Raw genomic sequence first — 21,657 nt, forward strand, 5'->3', positions numbered from 1 at the left:
TCCATGGCAGAAGAAGGTGGTCCCTCAGAGCAGAGGTACTGATTAGGATTTGAAATATAAGGTGAGAATATTGTTATGAAAGTAGTTGCCACTGTTGAATACCAACTGTGTGCCAAACAACACTGTGGGAATATTTGCATCATTTATTCAACATAGTGAATGAGCATCTATTATGTGGCTGGCACCAATCCTCTTCTTAGAGCAGAGAAAGCAAACATACAATATGTCAAGTGGAGATAAATGCCAGAAGCATGAAGTAAGGTCAGGGATGGGGAGGGATGTGCTGTTTTATACAAGGAGCCAGGAAAGCCTTCTGAGGAGGTGACATTGACTTATTAGTGCTCACAATGCCATTTTATAGAAGGGGAGATGGAGGCTAAGAAATGTAAAATAAGTTGCCTACTGGATCCTGTAGGTGGAAATGAGCATGGACAGGGGACAGGGGAGATTGGGAAGAGGTTCAATAACCCCTCCCCATCCCTGCTAGACAGAGAGGCTCCACAAACCCATGGTGGGAGTGGGAGCCCCTCCCCCACCTCCAGCCCTAAAACCACACCCCTCACCTGTGAAGAAGAACCACAGCACTCCTAGGGTAGTGGCCGCACGCACACCTGTGCCAGGGCTGCCCATCTTCTTCTGAGGCAACTGACAGCTGGGCTCTTGGTGGCGGAAGGCTTCCCCTGCCTGTGAGGAAGAGGAATTGAAGCCTTTGTCTCAAAAGGTCCTCCCCAGGCATACTCACCCCATCTCCCCTGGACCAGCTTGGGGCAAGGCTGCAACTGCCAGCTGAGAGGTCCTTCCTCCCACGCACCCACAAGGCTCTCTGCTGAGGGAATTTCCGAGAGATGCTGGCAGGAACTGAGTCACTGGGGAGGCTAAACCAGGAGAGGTGGCTGTGACCCACCCTTTCAGAACGAAGATGCAAGTATAAGGAAGAGGAGGCAAGTAGAGGCAAGGTCAGCCTGCTCAGGGCAAGGATGTGCTCAGATCAGCGTGGGGAGAGGAGCTGAGGTTGGAGCCAGACTTAGACATAGACTAAGAGGTCTGGCCTTTACCTTGAAGGCAGCTGGGAGCCACCAAAGATTCTGGAATTGAGGAAAGGATATGGTCCTACTTTGCTTCATAAAGATTACTCTGCAGGCATCTGCAGGACAGAAGAGACAAAGTAGATCTGGGTGAAAGAGACAGAACTGGAGGATGTGGGGACACAGAAAGGGAGCAGTGAGGAGCCCACGGTTTTGTGTCCAGTGACCGGTGGGGTACTCACTGAGACAGAGACGGGTTCAGTGCAGGGCATGTGATGTTAGCATGGTTTGTGCAGAAACTTCCAGGAGCAAGTTCTAGAAGGCAGCTGGGTGTATGAGTGTGGGGCCAGAGAGAGGGAACATTTGCTAGTTTCATAGATATAGACTGAGTGACCAAGACAATCAGAAATGGAAGAGGCTGACCTCTTGGGGCTGACCCCCAAGACTGGAGGCAGGACTGAGTGAGAGGTAGGTCTGTGGCCTCAGCAGGGACCCCAGACCTCCCTGGGTTCGGCCCTGCTCCCAATCTTGGCTGTGCCCAAGGTGTCTGACTTGGGCAGGCTGCTCGAACCTTGTCTGTGTCCCACCGCTGCTGCCTGATTGCTCCTGCCAAGCCATGTAGCCAGTGTCCATCTAGGCTATCCAACACGATTGCCAAGCCTATAAACAATTTCATGTTCTCATAGCCCCCAGGGGAAACAGGCTGACCTGCTTGATCCCATTTTGTAAAAGAAAAAATTAAAGCCCAGATAAGTGATTGGCGTATTAATATGATGTAATTTGACAGTTAGAACAGCTGAGAAGTATTTGGGTTCCCAACCACAACTTTCTGCCCTTCCACGGAGCAAATCTCTACATCAGCATCAGCTCCAGTCACAGGCAGCTGGCTTCAACCCTTCTAATCCCAGCCAAGAACCCTCCCCCCGACCCCCACATACCCAGAAGCGGGGCTGAGGGAGTCGCTCAGGCTGACCGGGTGCATCCTGCCAGCCCCCTTCCCAACTGTCCGCAGTGGGGAAGCCCTGAGCAACCACTTCCTTCCGAGGCTTCCGGTCCAAACCTGGTGGCTCAAAGCCACCTGCTGGTCAGCAGTCTCTCCCCACCCTCCCCCACCCCGCATTCATAAAGGCATCCTTGGCAAGCACCACATCCTGCCTACAAGGGCCACCATGGCCCTCAGAAAAAGCCAGCGCGCAGCTGCCATGCCAGCCTGCCCCTCCGAGGGGGACTAAGGATGAAGAAGCTTTCAGATTCCAAGTCTCCCTTCCTCACTTTCACCCCCAGACAAGCCAAGGCCTGTCTGTTCTTCCTTCCCTCACCCTCTCCCTGCTGCTCTTGCCTACAGTCTCCTACCCTGACTCTATGGCAACCCTCCTTACTGTCCCTGCTATCTCCACTCTGCCCTCAACGATAACCCCACTCTCTACAGTGCTTCCTCTTAGGGCAAAACATGAACCTGCTCATGTCCTTACCCCGCTCAAGAGCCCCCCATGGCTCCCCATTTACTATCAAAGTTAACCCACATCCCCTGCCCAACACTCAAGACCTTTCTTAATGACTGCCACCTCTGCATAGCAAGTTAATTTCTGCCACTGGGGTTTTACTCCCCAGCGTGTCGTGGAAATGCCTGCCACCTCTGTGAATGTGGGGGATCCGGGAGCACCTGTCTCCGGACCAGACCTATCAGGACTCCCCAAGGACCCAGCTGTCCTTCCCTCCAGTGGAAGAATGAGGGGATCCCAGGGGCCTGTTCCCTTTGATTCCTTTCCTAGACTCTGGACCCAGGAAAACTCCAAATGTTGTGGCTAACCCTGGGAAGAAGACTGAGAGCCCAGAACTGAGGAGACCAGAGAATTCTGCAGCCCCCAGTGGCTCTACCACAGCAGATGCCCCCCCCCCCACCCCCACCCCACAAGAGCAGAGGGCAGAAAGGAAAAACAAACCTAGAAGCCTGCCTGGGAACAGAAAGCCAATCACCACGTTCTGACAGATAAGCAGCCCTGCCCAGTACTTACTAGTAGAGCCCCTCTCCAGACCAAGGGCCTCCGACTGCTTTCATTTGTAGGGCCCTGCCCACCTTCTCTAAAAGGGGAATTCTCACCCCCCAGGTGAGACCTGCCCTGCAATATATGCCACCCCCTCCCCCACCCCCCTCCAGTGAGTCACCAGCCAGCCATTCCTCCCTCCTCCTGCCCCTCCCTTCCCTAACCCAGTCCTGGCTGAATGTGGGAACTCCAAGCCCTGCCAGGAAAGACCAGAGTGCCTGGGCTTTCTGAAAGAAGCAGGAGTTAGGGCCCAGGCCACCTTTAGCCTGAGAGTACAGCAGGCATGTCCAACTCCCTGACGTGGAGCCACAGGGAAGCTCCTGAGAAATGACCCACGATGTGACCCCCATAAAACCAAAACCAAAAACAACAAGGGCTGAGACTGGGTTCTATATCAAGATGCCCTGGGCTTGGGGGTGCCCAAGAGGGACCCCTGACCCCAACCAATGCTACTAGCAGCTGCCCTTATTCTCCAGCCTCCTCCCAACCCTTGCAGGGGGTGCTTGGGCAGCACTTCCCACAAAGAAGTGAAGAAGGGTCAAGCAATGTATCCAGTGTCAAATCTATGCTAACCGGCACAGTACAGATACACTTCTTCTAAAAATAGCAGTTAAGCCAAGGCAAGCTGCACACCTAGACTGCCCAGTGCTTCAGCCAGTCTTTTTTTTTTTCTTAAGCCAGTTTGAACTAAGTTTCTATTACCTGCCATTGAAGGAGTCCTTGGATATACAGTCATTCATGTATTCCATAATGCAATTAACTATTAGGCAGATGCTAGGGCAGAGAGATGACTAAAATCAAGGAGCCTGCATTCCAATAGGGAATCACTGCAGTTCACTGTACTAAAGATGCAGTGAGGGTCACCTGGAGGCACCTCAAAGACATGATAATCCTGAGTCCTGAAAAATGATTAGTACTCCCCCAATAGACAGACTGGGACATGTGGCTCCTCCCCAGCCTGAGTCCTCCTGGCACTGCCTGTCTGCCTCTCAGCTGAACTCTTTGAAGAGGTAGAAAGTGTGAGGTTCTAGTCCTAGTTCTGACACTTTACTGGGCAGTCTTCACAGGTGACTTCCCTCTTTGAGCTCAATGTTCCCATCCATAAATGAAGAGCTTTGCTGGATGCTATTAGAACTTCATCAGTGTGTTTAGCCTTTGTGTACTAGTTAAGGTTAGCCAATTAGGTGCCATGCAGGTCACATTGAAATGTACAAAATCACTATGACAGAAATGACAAGTTTTCCTCTTACACCTAATCTTTTCTTCTTCTGTAGAATTTTTAGTTAGGCACATGGCCGATCAGCTAAAGACTACATATACCAGCCTGCCTTGCAGCTAGCTGTGGTCATATGACCATTTTCTAGCTAATAGGATGTGAGAGCCACTGATGTGTACAACTTCTGGGTCATGCCCTTAAAGAGAAGGCATATAGCCTCTCTTTTCTCTTCCCCCTTCCCACTGGCTGGAACACAGATGTGGGGCCATGCTGCCAAAGGCAGCTCCTTAGGGATTGCAGAGCAGCAAAACAGAAGGCTCCTGCAGGGCTTAGTATCAGCCCTGGACTACCCCGACTGTCACATGGGTGAGAAATAAGCATCTATTCTAGCATAAGTCACTGTTGTTTTAGGTCTTTCTTACAGCACCTGAAGTAACTAATTCAGGGAGCCATCCCTCCTTTACTTTCCTTCCTTCTCTCTCTACTCTGCTTACCCCATGAAAATTGCCACTACTCAGAGCAGCAAAAGAAGCCACATATAATATAGGTATTTCAAAATAAGAACTGGACACTCTCTCATTAGAGTCACGTTGGTGCCTGGCCCAAATATGAATTTCAAAGGTAGACATGATGGCTTGTTTGTATGGGAGGGAAGGGCTAAAAGAGTAATGTCTGCCTCTCAGCTGAACTCTTTGAAGAGGTAGAAAGTGTGAGGTTCTAGTCCTAGTTCTGACACTTTACTGGGCAGTCTTCACCTGAACAAATAGGAAGGTGGCACACATAATAAGATAGGGATACCTGGAAAGGAAGCATGTATAGGGGGAAGAACAGTTCCTAGTGGGCTTGAGCTATGGATCATCCATGCCAGAATGTCTGATGGACTCCTGAACACAGAGAGCTGGAGCTCAGAACAGACAGGGACAAGGAAGCCATCCATGCATTGGTGGTCACAAAGCCAAAGATGGAATCAATGATTAAAAAAGACAACAGTGTACCCAGCTGCCAGCCCCTTTCTCAAGCGCCTCCGTACCTCCGCACTTCCACACCTCTGCACCTCCTACCAGGCTCAATGCGTTTTTCTCTTTCCTTCAAGTTGTAGAATTTTCACTCAGCCAGCCTTCCCATGGTTCTGGATGATATTCGTTTTGTCTTTTAGTTGTAGTTTTAATGTGGTTGTGCACGGCAGCAAGTTCAGGTGTTTACCTGTGCCGCCATCTTGGTTGTCTCGGTATGAAGTTCTTATCTGTGGGTTGTGCATGCCTGTAAATATTGTATATAAGAATGTCTCTGTTGATGTTTTGTGTCTCCTTATTGTTTGGCTTAATTTGTTTAAAGATGGGGCATGTCCCGCTTTGGGGGGCCCAACTGCTTGTGGCAGGGAATGCAGGAACTTCCCAGCAGCTGCCAAGAGCTCTTAATCTTGAGGACCCTTCCTGCCCTCCCTCTCAGGGCATCAACAGCCAGAAACTCTTAGCTAGTGAGAGTTCTTGTCTATCTACTTGGTTACTGGTGTTCTTTGCTTGCTTTCTTATCTTGGGGGACTTAGTTTTCTCTTCACCATTTTATAAACAAGGAATCCTCACTCTGCTGTTTGGGCTTTGTGCCACTCAGAACCCATTTGCTGTGCTGGGTTAGTGTGAGATAAGATTCTAAGGCCAATGTCCCAGTCCACCCTTTTGAGAGTAGTCATTTATTTACTGTAGGGGTTTCTGTTTCTGTTTTTGAGATCTCTTCTTATATGCAAGATTTCATATTCTTAGTCTACTCAGAAAAAAATATGGTAAATAAAACCTTCTAAACCCCCTCCCCCCAAGTCTTTTTCCTAGGAGGAGCAGACCTGCAGAAGTGCCCTCCAGCAGGCTGTGGAAATTGGGCCACTCCCATTTTATAAAGAAAAATAAAATAAAATAGTACTTTCACATTAAAGCCACTGAAGGCTGGTGAGTTATCCTTGTTACAAATTTGCCAAGAAAATGCCTTTAATTGGCTTTAAAATCTCAAAGTTGTTAAGACAAAATAAATATAACTAAAATGAAGGGTATATGATAAAGCTTTTTCTGTGATAGTTATATGCCTAAACATAGTTTTCCAAAGTCTTTGGTAACTTAAAATTTTTGGAGTTTTCTGGGTTGTGAAAGGGCAAGGGCTACGCCCTCCATCTTGCCCCGTATCCTCCATCTTTGGGCAGCCATGTGCTCAGCGGGGCTTCTTCCCAGAAGCCCAAGCCTCTGCTAGCCACGCCCAGGATTTCTTTAAACTAACCAATGACAATCAAGGGATGTGTGCGCCATAGATATGACCACATCCTGTGTAACAAGACCCGACTTGCACCTGGCCAATCGGCAGGGCCCACAGTCCTTTCTCCTCCCCTTACTCCAACCCCCCTATAAAACCTCTCTCCACACAGAGTTCCCTCTCTCTGCCACTTGGCTTGCCCCTGCGTCGGTGAGTGTGGTCGGGGAGCCGAGCTAGCTCGAATAAAAGACTCTCTGCTTTTGCATCGGACTCGGCTGGCTCCCTGGTGTGGTCTATTGGGGATCTTGAAATCTGGGCATAACAGGTTGAATAGTAAAAAATTATTAAATATCTAGGTATTTTGAAATAACAGTGTTGGGTCTGATCAAATAATTGAATCAATACCCCTCCTCTGGGAACTGACCTTTAGGCCACTTCACAATGGACATTCCCTTTCACTTAGACCACATTCCATTTTGCTAAGACCACATTCCACTTGCTAAGACCATTATCCTTCCCCTCTGGACCTTCCTAGGATCCAGACCTGCCCAGAGAATTCTCCGCCGGAAAAAAGCCCTCCTAGAGTCCTTTAAAATCTCTGCTCCCCAATTTTGGGTGCTGGCACTATATGGGGGCTCAGCCCATCTGGTATCCAGATGACCTAATAAGTTTATAATCTCTTACCACTTTGGTCTCTCGCATTCCTCCTTTGGCTACTCTAACAAGCAGGACACTGAAATATTAATCTGAGTACGCCTCATATGGAGAATCTAGAGGATGGATTTGAATCTGTTAATGAAGAAGTCTTGTATTTTATTTGAAATAACTCTTTAAAATATGAATGTATTGCTAATCTGAGGAATGTTACTTACATGTCACCTAAAATTAGGGCTTCTAAGGGTTAAGAATTCTAACTAATTGGAAAGAAATTATGATTTTGGTGTAATAGAAGGCACGAGGCATAGAACGGTTTGTGAAAGTTGTAGAATGTTTGTAAAGAAAAATGTTAAAAGGAAGTTCTATAAATGACACAGGCCAGTAAACCAGGAATAGGGAAACTGAGATGATTAAACAGCAATTTGGAGCCATCCAGTAAATCCTATCTTCCCTAAAACAAGGATACTTAAGAATAAATTATTTGCATTTTGCCAGAGGGTAAGTAGCTTATATCAACCTACTCAGGGAAACAGAGAGCAAAAATCCAATTAGTGTCATTTGCTGACCACACCCAAGGACAAATGAAGTTAGAGAATAAACCTCAGGAAAATGTTCTTCTTAAGGTACATGGGAAGCTTTGTCAAATAAAGAAATAACTATATTATGCTTTCATTTATAACTCTAATTTTTATTCTGGAATATTGTGTTTTTCAGGAAGGACAAAATTGCATGTCATTTACATTATAATCAAATCCATAACCATGTCATTTTAGATACAGTGACTGTTTTTTTATAATGCATTTGAAAAAATATGTTAAATCTTCTGAGGGATCCATGGAAAGGATTCTGACATTTTCAGATCATGCCCTTCGAACTGGATGAAAATTATTAGAACTCCTAGAGTATCTGGATTTATAAAAGTACTGGCAGGGAAAATCAGGAGAAACAAAAATTGATTATGAGACTGAATGAACTGTATATGCATACAGGATTTTTGGTTGATTATTTCCCATCCACCCACCTTCCCCTGCCTTCCTTCTGAGATTCTGCACTCTGTTCCATGCTTCCATGTCCCTAGGTCCACTCAGTTTATTTTGTTACTTACATTCCACTTATTTCACTTAGCACAATACTCTCCAGGTCCTGCCATGCTGTCCCAAAGGGTAAGAGATTCTTTTTTACTGCTGCGTAGTATTCCATTGTATAAATGTCCCACAGCTTTTTTATCCACTCATCTACTGATGGGCACTTGGGCTGTTTCCAGATCCTAGCTATTATAAATTGTGCTGCTATGAACATAGGGGTGCATACATTCTTTCTGATTGGTGCTTTGGGTTTCTTAGGATATATTCCTAGAAGTGGGGTCACTGGGTCAAATGGCAGCTCCATATTTAATTTTTTGAGGAAACTCCATACTGTCTTCCATAATGGCTGCACCAGTCTGTATTCCCACCAGCAGTGTACTAGGGTTCCCTTTTCTCCACATCCTCGCCAGCACTTGTCATTTGTTGATTTGTTGATGGTAGCCATTCTGACAGGTGAGAGGTGATACCTCATTGTTGTTTTAATTTGCATCTCTCTGATGATCAGTGACTTTGAGCATTTTTTCATATGTCTCTTGGCCATCTGTATGTTCAGTATCTATTTAGGTCCTTTGCCCATTTTTTAATTGGATTGTTTGTCTTCCTTTTGTTAAGTTGTATGAATTCCTTATATATTTTTGATATTAACCCTTTATCAGATGTAGGTATCATTGTCAAATATGTTCTCCCACACAGTGGGCTCCCTTTTCGTTTTGTTGATGGTTTCTTTTGCTGTGCAGAAGCTTTTTATTTTGATGTTGTCCCATTTGTTTATTTTCTCCTTAGTTTCCTTTGCCCTAGGAGACGTATACATAAACATATTGCTATGAGAGATGTCTGAGATTTTGCTGCCTATGGTTTCTTCTAGGATTTCTATGGTTTCACAATTTACAGTTAAGTCCTTTATCCATTTTGAGTTTATTTTTGTGTATGGTGTAAGTTGGTGGTCTAGTTTCATTTTTTTGCATGTATCTGTCCAATTTTTCCAACACCATTTATTGAAGAGACTGTCTTGACTTCACTGTATGCTCTTGCATCCTGTGTCAAATATTAATTGAGCATAATGGCTTGGGTCAATTTCTGGGATCTCTGTTCTGTTCCATTGATCTATATGCCTGTTCTTGTGCCACTACCAGGCTGTTTTTATTACGGTGGCTTTGTTGCATAACTTGAAATCTGGTATTGTGATTCCTCTCATTTTGTTCTTCTTTCTCAAGATTGCTATGGCTATCTGGGGTCTTTTTTGGTTCCATAAATTGCTGTTGATTTGGATAAAGGCAAAGCAGCCAGTGACAGCATTTTGGAGGTAATGATATGTGTACAAGCGAAAATGCTGCCTTAAAAGCCACCCCTGGATCAAGTGCTGAAAGTGATTCACTTAAGGCTAGTAGCGGGTGTTAGGCACATTCTTGGGTTCCATTGCGTCCCACTTTGGTGCTTTTGCCCCTTTTGGCGATTTTCCTGTTATTTTCATTGTAGGTTTCATGATTAATGGTATTTAGTTTCCAGTAAACTGCCTCACCCAATTTCCAGTGGACCGCCTACACCTGGCCCCCACCAGCACCTGGTCCGACCTGTTATTCTGACTGACCTTTACAAGAGACATAAATATCCCGCACCCGCTACTCTGCCCTGCTAATGCCATTTTGGTCTCAGCCCTTCTGCTAGCAGATGTAATAATAAACTTATAATTCTTTACCTCTTTTGGCCTCGTGTGTTCCTCCTTCAGTGACCCTAACAAGGGGTAGTTTGATAAATTTAAGAAAAGAAGTGGCATTCACAGTGTAGTGAGGCATGGGGAGGCTGAAAGTTCTAACAAAGCAGCTGTTGGTAATTTCATGACAGAATTTCAATACATAGAGGCCAAGGGATTTGTTCCCCAACAAGTGTTCAATTGTGATGGGACAGGCCTCTTCTGGGAAGAAATGGCAAAGAGGACCTACATCACACTGGAGCAAAAGTCATTGCCAGGATACAAGCCAATGGAGAACAGGCTGATGTTATTGCAGTGTGGGAATGTAAGTGGGGACTTTAAATGGAAGCATCTACTCATCTACCATTCTGAAAACCTAGGAGTTTTTAAGAAAAATAATGTGTGGACAAAAAGGGGTCACATGTTAACCTGAGTAGCTCAGGGAAGGCTTGCATGGTGGCCTTGCAAACTCTGGAGGCCTCAAGTAACCACAAAGAATGGTCTAAAACTAAAACTTTTAACTAAAAGCAGTTTATAGTAGGTAGTCATGTCCTAGGCTAGATTCTCCCCTGATAAAAGTCAATCTTTACCTAAATAAGCCTGTCTGATGTCTTTTGCATCTATTATAACACATCATTGGAATGTCAGGGTAACTTGTAATCCCTTTTTCCGGACCCCTCAGGGCACAACCAAATGTGCCTGAGCACAGGACAAAGACCATAAATTTATTCATTGTTATTGTTATCACTAGAGGCCCAATGCACGACATTCATGCACTGGGAGGTGTGGGGGTCCCTCAGCCTGACCTGCACCCTCTCCAATCTGGGATTTTCTGTCTGTCTTTGCAATCATATGAGCGAATTGTCTGAGACCCCAACTTAGTTTGGTTTGTTGCTCACAGAATAATAGAGGCTCTTTTTTTTTTTTTTTTTTTTTTTTTTTTTTTTTTTTTTTTTGCTTCATTGGTGGAGATTTCCTGGAAGTTTTAGGATATCTTCCCTTTAATTTTTCCTAGACACTCTGATTTTACTTATGTCTCTCACCTTTGCTTTCCCTCCATCCCCCACCGCAACAGTAACTTGCTCTAGGCTCACTTTGCTCTGGTGTCTAGGATATCTGTCTGCCACCAGAACTATGATTCCCAGCATTCCTGGTGCTCCCCACGCTCTGGGCTTCTGCTTCCAGTCCTGGGGCTACCACAGAATTACTATTCCCAGAATTCCTGGTGCTCCCCGCCCTCTTGGTTTTCCCTTCCTGCCCTGACTCTGTCCCATGGCCTCCCACTCTGCCAAGTTCTCCAAGCCATCAGCTCTCCCACTCTGCTCTCCACCCGGCAGCTTGGGGGGAGCAACCGAGGGAGCCACGTCCTCCCAAGCTGCTGGCTCTCCCACTCTGCTCTCCGCCCAGCGGCTCTGTATGCAAATTAACCCGTCATCTTTGTCAGGTTAATTTGCATACTCACTCCTGATTGGCTGGTGAGTGTAGCGGAGGGACGGTCAATTTACATGTTTCTCTTTTATTATATAGGATGATAATTGTTGACTGTTAACTATCCTGTATGCACTTAAAGAAGTATGTGTCGGAGGAGGACCAAGATGGCGGCATAGGTAAACACCTGAGATTGCTGCCGCAAACAACCATTTCAAAAATACAACTAAAAGACGGAACGGACATCACCCAGAACCACAGGAAGGCTGGCTGAGGAGAGACTCTTCAACTAGAAGGAAAGACAATGCATACCGAGGCTCAGAGGAGGCGCAGTGTGGAAAATTTAAAGGTGTGGAGGTGCGCGCGAAAAGCGGGCTGGTGGCTGAGGGCGCGGTTGTCGTTTTCAATCAGGAGGGAGTCTCAGACTCTGAGCTCCAGATCCGGGCGAGTCTCTAGGGACTCAGACTCAAACGGGAGAAGCGGGATTATCCGGCATCAGTTGGAACCTGAGGGCAGCTTTCTCTCCAAGGTTTGCAGCGGTTGCCGGGGTTCTGAGAAGCAGAGCCTCTGGGAACAGGACTGAGAGCAGCCATAACTGCTCCCTCCGCCCGCCCTGTTGATCCCGCCCCGCTCAAGCCCTGCGCAGAGCCATTTGCCAGATCACCTCAGGCAAAGGCTAGATTAGCATCTCCCCAGAGGACAGAAGTTTTCCATACAGCTGATTCTCACAGCCAGTCAGCCTGGTGGTCAAATCCCTCTAGTATTAACTACAACAATCAAGGCTCAACTAGAACAAGACTGAGCACAAAGACCACAAGGGGGTGCACCAAGAGGGCATAAAAAATGCAGAGACAAAAAAACATGACAGAAATGGAGGATATGGAGCTAAAAAAACGCAATTTTGAGGGCTTGCAATAAACTTGAGGAGAGCCTCACAAAAACTAATGAGACCCTCCATGTTATGATAAAGAAACTAGAAATTAAGCATACACGGACTGAAATAAAGAATATTATACCCAATAGCAGACCAGAGGAGCACAAGAATCAAGTCAAAGATTTGAAATGCGAAGAAGCAAAAAACACCCAACCAGAAAAGCAAAATAAAAAAAGAATCCGAAAATATGAAGATAGTGTAAGGAGCCTCTGGGACAGCTTCAAGCGCACTAATATCAGAATAATAGGGGTGCCAGAAGATGAGAGACAGCAAGATATTGAAAACTTATTTGAAGAAATAATGGCAGAAACTTCCCCCACCTGGTGAAAGAAATGGACTTACAGGTCCAAGAAGCGCAGAGAACCCCAAACAAAAGGAATCCAAAGAGGACCACACCAAGACACATCATCATTAAAATGCCAAGAGCAAAAGACAAAGAGAGAATCTTAAAAGCAGCAAGAGAAAGAGACTCAATTACCTACAAGGGAATACCCATACGACTGTCAGCTGATTTCTCAACAGAAACTTTGCAGGCCAGATGGGAATGGCAAGAAATATTCAAAGTACTGAATACCAAGAACCTACAACCAAGATTACTTTACCCAGCAAAGCTATCATTCAGAATTGAAGGTCAGATAAAGAGCTTCACAGATAAGGAAAAGCTAAAGGAGTTCATCACCACTAAACCAGTATTATACGAAATGCTGAAAGGTATCCTTTAAGAAGAGGAAGAAGAAAAAGGTAAAGATACAAATTGTGAACAACAAACATGCATCTATCAACAAGTGAATCTAAGAATCAAGTGAATAAATAATCTGATGTACAGAATGAACTGGTGATTACAATGAATCAGGGACATAGAAAGGGAATGGACTGACTATTCTTGGGAGGGGGAAAGGGGAATGGCAGATGCGGGAAGAGACTGGACAAAAATCGTGCACCTATGGATGAGGACAGTGGGTGGGGAGTGAGGGCGGAGGGTGGGGCGGAAACTGGGAGAAGGGGAGTTATGGGGGAAAAAAGAGGAACAAATGTAATCTGAACAATAAAGATTTAATTTAAAAAAGAAAGAAAGAAAGAAAGAATAATGCCTGGCAAAAAAAAAAAAAAGAAAACAACGGAAAGGAGTGGGAAAAAGCAGCAACATAAGTACAACTGATTTGCACTATCTAGATATGCATTTCCAATTGACTTAAACACAAGATGGAGCCACTTTTAATAGATTTTTACCATTTTGGTTTAATATACAAAGGCAAGTTAGATGATTGCTGTATTTGCAAGATAATTCTGACAAATCTTTCACTATTCTGGTCAGTCATGAAATTAATACTTAAACTTTGCCTATAATGAAGTCAATTTTAGTTGCCATCACTTTCTCAGTGTTTAATTCTAATCAATAAATATTGAGGTTTCCTGATGTTTTAATCTTCAAAAAAAAAAAAAAAAAGGAAATATGTGTCTATCATTTTACTTTTTATCCAATCTCAGAGGTCCCCCCCACCTCTTTGCTTTATCCAGCCTCCCTAATCTATGGATTTCATGTAACCCACTTAGATCTCCTCCTTTGATTATCCTATATAATAAAGAGGTAATATGCAAATTGACCACCATGCCCTCACAGAAGATGGCCACCCCCATGTGGTCACAAGATGGCCACACCCATGTCATCACAAGATGGACACCACAAGATGACCAGTAGGGAAGAACAGTTGTGGGTAACCAGGCCGGCAGGGGAGGGCAGTTGCAGGGGACTGGGCCAGCAGGGGAGGGCAGTTGAGGGCAATTGGGCTGGCAGGGGAGTGGTTAGGCAGTGATCAGGCCGGCAGGGGAGTGGTTAAAGGGTGATCAGGCAAGCAGGCAGAAGCAGTTAGGGGCAATCAGGCAGGCAGGCAGCGAGCAGTTGGGAGCCAACAGTCTCGGATTGTGAGAGGGATGTCTGACTGCCACAGGGATCAGGCCTAAACTTGCAGTCGGACATCCCCTGAGGGGTCCCAGATTGGAGAGGGTGCAGGCTGGGCCACCCCCCCCGAACCCAGTGCACAAATTTTGTGCACCAGGCCTCTAGTCTACACTAATAAAAGAGAAACATGGTAATTGGCGTACGACCGCTACACTTCCCATTGGCTAATCAGCGTATCCTTATGCAAATTAACTGTCAGCCAAGATGGCGGCCGGCAGCCATGCACTGAAGCGAGCAGGGAGGCTTGCTTCCTCCAGGGACTGCAGACTCCAACGTTCCCCGCCTAACTTGCCGGACTCTCAACTGCAACTCTAAGCAACTATTACTATGTTGCAAATAAGAAGCTAAACAAAACTGGCTTTCAGTCAGCCCCGGACCGCAACATTGTATCCATGTTTTCAGCAGCAAGGCCTCAGAGCTAAAGCTGGCCCAGAATAAAAAAAAGAAAAAGAAAACAAGGAGCGGTTGGGAGCTTTTAGTCAACTGCCAGCGGGAAAACAGCCCTCAGCCCCTCAGCCAGCCTGGCCAGGCACCCCAGTGGGGACCCCCACCCTGATCCAGGACACCCTTCAGGGCAAACCAGCCAGCCCCCACCCGTTCACCAGGCCTCTATCCTGTATAGTAAAAGGGTAATATGCCTCCCAGCACTGGGATCAGTGGAGCAGCGAGGCTCCCGGCACCGGGATCAGCGTGACAGGAGGCAGCGCCCCAACCCCCTGATCAGCCCTGCTCTGTGCCTGATAGGGGGGAGCTCCCCAATCCCCCGATTGCCCTGCAGCTCTGTGTGTGACAGGAGGCAGCGCACCAACCCCCTGATCGGCCCTGCTCTGTGTGTGACAGGGTAGAACCATAACCTCTCCATCGGCCCTGCCCTGAGTGTGACAGTGGCAGTGCCCCAACCCCCTGATCGGCCCTGCTCTGTGGGTGATAGAGGGTGGCGCCCCAACTCCCCTCCATGGGCCTTGCTCTGTGTGTGACAGGGTAAGCCATAACCTCCCCATTGGCCCTGCCCTGAATGTGACAGGGTGCGGTGCCCCAGCTCCCCTATCGGCCCTACTCTGTGAGTGACAGGGGGGAGCTCCTCAACCCCCTGATGGGCCTTGCTCTGTGAGTGACAGGGGGCAGTGCCCCAACCCCCCTGATGGACCCTGCTCTGTGAGTGACAGGGGGCAGCGCCCCAACCCCCTGATTGGCCCTGCTCTGTGAGTGACAGGGGGCAGCGCCCCAACCCCCTGATTGGCCCTGCTCTGTGCGTGACAGGGGGTGGCGCCGCAACCTCCCCATCGACACTGCCTTGAGTGTAACAGGGGGCGGTGCCCCAACCCCCCAATCAGTCTACCCTGAGGGTGGCATTGCAACCTCCCGATCCGCCCTGCTCTGTGCATGACGGGGCGGCGCTCCAACTCCCCAATCAGCTCTGCTCTGAGCCTGACCAGGGGCTGCACTTAGGGATTGGGCCTGCCCTCTGCCACCTGGGAGCAGGCCTAAGCCAGCAGGTCGTTATCTCCTGAGGGGTCCCAGACTGTGAGAGGGCACAGGCCGGGCTGAGGGCCACCCCCCCGAACCCAGTGCACAAATTTTTGTGCACCGGGCCTCTAGTAATGTATAAAGCAAGGTGAAAAACTGCCATTCTGCAGAGCACTATCCCAATACATTGAGATTCTGCTTCCCAGCAATTGTTAACAGTTTGGCTCAAATAAACTCACAAAAATTCTTTACAGGTTTAAATGTGTTTTTTTTTTTATGTTAACAAATGTCATAAAAAACAAAGTGAATGCCATGTGGAGGGCTAATAGCAAAGCTTGGGTAACCTTTTTATTAAGTGGATTCATGAAGTATTTGCTCCAAGTGTGAATAAATACCTTCGGAAAAAAACAAATACCACTCAGGGCACTTTTTTTTTTTTTAAATAAATCTTTATTGTTCAGATTATTACAGTTGTTCCTCTTTTTCCCCCCATAGCTCCCCTCCACCCGGTTCCCACCCCACCCCATGCCCTTACCCTCCCCCCACTATCCTTGTCCATAGGTGTATGATTTTTGTCCAGTCTCTTCCCTCAACCCCCAAACTCCCTTCCTCCCAAGAATTGTCAGTCCACTCCCTCTCTATGCCCCTGATTCTATTCTATTTACCAATTTATTCTGTTCATCAGATTTTTTATTCGCTTGATTTTTAGATTCACTTGTTGATAGATATGTATTTGTTGTCACTTTGTTCATAATTTTTATCTTTACCGTTTTCTTCTTCTTCCTCTTCTTAAAGTATACCCTTCAGCATTTCATATAATACTGGTTTGGCGGTGATGAATTCCTTTAGCTTTTTCTTATCTGTGAAGCTCTCTATCTGATCTTCAATTCTAAATGATAGCTTTGCTGGGTAGAGTAATCTTGGTTGTAGGTTCTTGCTATTCATAACTTTGAATATTTCTTGCCACTCCCTTCTGGCCTGCATAATTTCTGTTGAGAAATCAGCTGAGAGTCGTATGGGTACTCCCTTGTAGGTAACTAACTGTTTTTCTTTTACCGCTTTTAAGATTCTCTCTTTGTCTTTTGCCCTTGGTATTTTAATTATGATGTGTCTTGGTGTGGTCCTCTTTGGATTCCTTTTGTTTGGGGTTCTCTGTGCTTACTGGACTTGTAAGTCTCTGCGCACAGCTTGGGTGGGGTTGTAAATTGGTTGGGGCGGGGTCTCAGGGAATCACTAGGGTGGAGCAAACCGCAATGGCTGCCAGTCTGCTCTGCCTCGAAGAGGTCCCAGGGTCTGTGTCCCGCAGCCCCCCGCCCCCCAGAACCACGGGAAGGCTGGCTGAGTGGAAATTCTACAACTAGAAGGAAAGAAAAAAGGAGAGGCTGGGAGCTTCAGTCACCCGCCAGCCTGAAAACGGCCCTCAGCCCCTCACCCAGACTGGCCAGGCACCCAAGCAGGACCCCCACCCTGATCGGGGACACCCTTCAGGGCAAACCAGCCGGCCCCCACCTGTGCACCAGGCCTCTATCCTATAATACAGGCAGGGCGGGGCAGTGCGAGCTGCCATCTGGGCCCCATGTGCAGCCCTGGGCAGCGGAGCATAAGCCCCGCCCCCAGCTGGGACCCCTATGTGCCACCTGAGCCCCCAGCAGGGACCCCCGTGCTGCCTAAGCCCCACAACTGCTAAGCCCCGCCCCCAGCCGGGACCCTATGACTATTGGAGAGCAGGAAAGTGCTGCTGGGCCCTGGGTCGCTGTGGTGATCCGGCCATCGGTAAGTAGAAAAGTGCGGCCTGTAGGCAGCCCCCAGCTGCGCCTGATCAGGGAGCAGGAAAGCCCGGCCTGCGGGAAGACCCCAGCTGGGCCTGCTCCCCAGTCGCCATGGGGATCCGGGAGCAGGAGAGCAAGCCCGGCCTGCGGGCAGCTCCAAGCTGGGCCTGCTCCCCAGTTGCCATGGAGACCTGGAAGCGGGAAAGCCTGGCTTGCAAGCAGCACCCCCATCCTGGCCATAACTCAAGGGAGAGTACAACATGCAGTGGAGGCCAGGAGCCTGAGAGATCAACACAGAGGGGCTCCTGCTCCAAGCCTCCATGGTGTGGCTGGGGGCAAGCCCCCAGCAGACACACACACACACACACACACACACACACACGGGACGCCTGCTCCGAGCCTCTGCTGCCAGACTGTGGCCATCAGTAGGACATCCACTGAGGGCTCCCGGACTGTGAGAGGGGCAGGCTGGGCTGAGGGAACTCCCACCCTCCAGTGCACGAATTTCGTGCACCGGGCCTCTAGTGTTTTTATAAAAGGGGACTCCCATTCTAAACAATAACATCCCTCCATCCCTTCATCCCTCCATCCCTCCATCCTTCCATCCCTCCTCTCCATAGTCAATCATCAATAGCTCTCAACATTAAAGGCAAATTCTAGTGTGTTCATAAATTTCACTTTTTACTGTACATTTCATTTCCTTTTTGTTAAATTTTCATTTATATTTCATGTCTTTTTGGTTTTTAAAGTGTTTCTTTATAAACAGTACATTAGATATGTGCTGTATATAAGAAAGGTTAAAACGGGGAATCATTTGGGGTTCTGGAAAAATTAATTAAATTTACATGATTTATAATGGGGGAAAATGATTAGGTTTTTTTAAAATATATTTTATTGATTTTTTTACAGAGAGGAAGGGAGAGAGATAGAGAGTTAGAAACATCAATGAGAGAGAAACATCGATTAGCTGCCTCCTGCACATCTCCCACTGGGGATGTGCCCGCAACCCAGGTACATGCCCTTGACTGGAATCGAACCTGGGACCTTTCAGTCCACAGGCTGATGCTCCATCCACTGAGCCAAACCGGTTTCGGCACATGATTAGGTTTTTGAACAGCTTCTGGAACAGCCTTAAGTTCGAGAACCGAGGTTCCACTGCATATTATTTTGTTTGCAGCAAATAATAATAATAAAAGTCAACTGTGTTGAATGCCTGCTATGCACTAGGTTCTGTTCTATGTGCTTTTACACAAATTAACTCCTGTAAGCCTCCCAACAATTCTAGGCACTATTATTATCCCACTTCACAATGAGGAAATTCAGGCACAGATTTGTAACTTGCCCAAGGTTACAGAGCTGCTAAATGGCATATATGAAATATCACTTTTTAATATATATATTTTTTAAACATGTTTTTATTGATTTTAGAAAGAGAGGAAGGGAGAGGAAGAGAGAAAGACACACATCAATGTGAGAGAGAAATTTCAATCAGCTGCCTCCCGTACACACCCCACCCCACCCAGAGCCTGAACCCACAACCTGAGCATGTGCCTTGACTGGGAATGGAACTGGCGACCTTTTGATGCACAGGATGATGCTCAACCAACTGAGCCACAGCAGCCAGGGCAAATACCACTTTTATAATAAAAATAGGAAAAGGGTTTGGGGGAAAATATATAATTAAAATAGGATATGACCAGTGCTTTGATGCAAGTTTGTATGAGGTACTGTGGGAGTAGAGGGTCAAGCAGTTTGCTGGAGGAGTGGGGAGGAACAGGAAGGGCCTCACAGAGGAGGGGACAGTTCAGCTTATCTAGCAGATGGGACAGCACGAGCAAGGTCGTAGAGGAGGGAGCACCCACAGGAAGCGAGAGACTCCTAAGAGAGGCTATCAGGAGATGAGGCCAGGTAGTCAGGGGTCAGTTAAGGACCCTGAATTGATCCTGGAAACAGTGGAAAACTGTGAAAGGCTAAAACCTACACCTACATTTCTCTCCCTCCCCTGTCTATCCCAAACTGTCCTGAAATATCCCTGACAGCTTCTCAGAGATCTTATTTCCAAGCTCACTCAGTGCCAGGGCATGCAATCCCCATGGCCAGGAGACAAACCCACTTAGATCAGGTTATCACCTCACCACCTGGGACTTCCTTCTTCACAGCTTCTGGTCCTTCTTTCACTGACAAACATGCTGAACAAATCTTCTGTCTTCAGTATCTAGTCTTTTTTGTTGTTGTTCTTATTGTTTTTAATTTAATTTAATTTTTCCCATCACCTTTTATCCCCTCCATGCCCTCTTCCACCTCCACCTTCCCCCTCCACCCCCGGAATCACCACACTATTGTCCATGTCCATGAGTTCTCTCTCTCTTTTTTTTCCTTTTTCCTTTCTTTTTGTAATCTTCACCCAAGGAGTGAGGATATTTTTTCCATTGATTTTTAGAACAAGTGGAAGGGAGAGGTGAGAAGGAAATGAGAGAGAGAGAGAAAGAGAGAGAGAGAGAGAGGAACACAGATGAAAGAGAGACACATCAATTGGTTGCCTCCTGCATGGGGCCAGGGATCGAAATTGCAACCCAGATATGTGCCCTTGACCAGGAATCAAACATGCAACCCTCTAACCACTGAGCAAAACCTACCAGGGGTCTTTATAAAAATATTTTTTATTGATATTTTATTGATTTCAGAGAGGAAGGGAGAGGGAGAGAGAGATAGAAACATCAATGAAGAAAATCATCCATCAGCTGCCTCCTGCACGCCCTCCATTGGAGATGGAGCCCAAAACCCTGGCATGTTACATTGACTGAAATCGAACCATGACCACCTGCCTCCTGGTTCATGGGTCGATGCTTAACCACTGAGCCACGCCAGCCGAGCCACAGCTCTTTTTTTCCCTCAATCCCTCCATTCCTCCATACTCCTCTCCCCCCACCCCAACTCCAAATGTCTGCCTAATCATAAGTCAGTCACTAGTCTTGATAACAGGGCCACTTTCCTGCAGGGAACCCAGTCAATCTGATGCTGGTGGGGCATGGCCAGTAAGCCTAGCCACACCCAATCAGAGACTTCCCAGTGTGTTAGGGAATTCTCAGAAAAGACTCTTTCTTGCTGAGGTTGTTAAGAAGGAGGATGTGCACTGGGGCGATTAGCAATGAGTCTATCAGCTACCAACAATATAAAAAATTGACTCAAATAAACAGGGGCAGAGTTGAAAGCTAGAGGAATTAGAGCCCTGAAAACATCATTTAAGCTCCTATGCCTGATGCAAGCTACACACCTAGACTGCCCAGGCACTTGAGCTAATCTTTTTTCTTTTTTCTTTTTTCTTAAGCCAGTTTGAGCTAAGTTCTATTACCTGCAACTGAAGAAGTCCTTGAATATACATTCACTTATGTATCCAGTAATTTTTTAAATTATTCATGAGTGCCTGCTAGGCAGACACTGGGAACAGAGAAATGGTTAAACTGTGTGTCTGTCCTCACGGAGCCTGCATTCTAATGGGAAAGGTGGACGTGCACATGCATCCCTGCAGCCCATGTACTATACTACTTCACATGCAGTGAAAGCCACCTGGAGGCACCTTAGATACTTGGTAATCCCAAAACTGAGCCCTGAAATTGACCCGAAGCTACCAGGTAGAGGGGAAAGGCCATTCCAGGCAGAGGGAGAAACCCCTGCAAGGGCACTGAGATAGGAAACAGCATGGCAAGCTGGAGGAATTGCAAGCACTTCAGAATTGGCTGACATGAATTGCAAGGTGCTGATCACAGGATGGGGAGAAGCTAAAAGGAAGTCAGGGGCCAGAGAGGAAGTTTTTTTGGACTTTGGAGGTGATAAGGAAGAGTCTGAAGTAGAGGAATAACATTATTGCTATAGGTAGGTTCAATCTTGATTAACTGATTAATAAGTAACATTAACTTTGTTGAGGTTTAAATTTCAAAGGAAGATATGTAAAAGGGCAATAATTTACTCAAAATAATGAGTTGATGGTGGACTTTGAGGAATTAAAGAATTTTTTTTGAGATTGTACCCTCTTGAAGCTGCTCAAAACACTCCACTCCACCTGTGTGTAGACCTACTACTGGTCCTAGATGTAGGATCAGGTCATATTATATTTGTATGATTGTTCACTCAACAATATGTCGTGGA

General features: G+C 46.8%; 1 protein-coding gene across 3 annotated transcripts in view; it reads right to left on the reverse strand.

Moving 5' to 3' along the window:
- Window positions 1-21,657, reverse strand: part of CD276 (CD276 molecule) — a 52,632-nt gene that overhangs the window by 22,433 nt on the left and 8,542 nt on the right. For all 3 annotated transcript variants that reach the window (XR_011473358.1, XR_011473357.1, XM_070430629.1), the window contains exon 2: window positions 564-684. Coding sequence is in view for 1 of the 3 variants with exons in the window: in XM_070430629.1 (XP_070286730.1) it covers window positions 564-630 (67 nt within the window). In the remaining 2 variants the exon portion in view is untranslated. The remainder of the gene's footprint in view (window positions 1-563; window positions 685-21,657) is intronic.

This window comes from Myotis yumanensis, unplaced genomic scaffold, assembly GCF_028538775.1.
Source record: "Myotis yumanensis isolate MYYU_CA2020_CCGP unplaced genomic scaffold, mMyoYum1.0.hap1 SCAF_1, whole genome shotgun sequence".
Classification (NCBI taxonomy): domain Eukaryota; kingdom Metazoa; phylum Chordata; class Mammalia; order Chiroptera; family Vespertilionidae; genus Myotis; species Myotis yumanensis.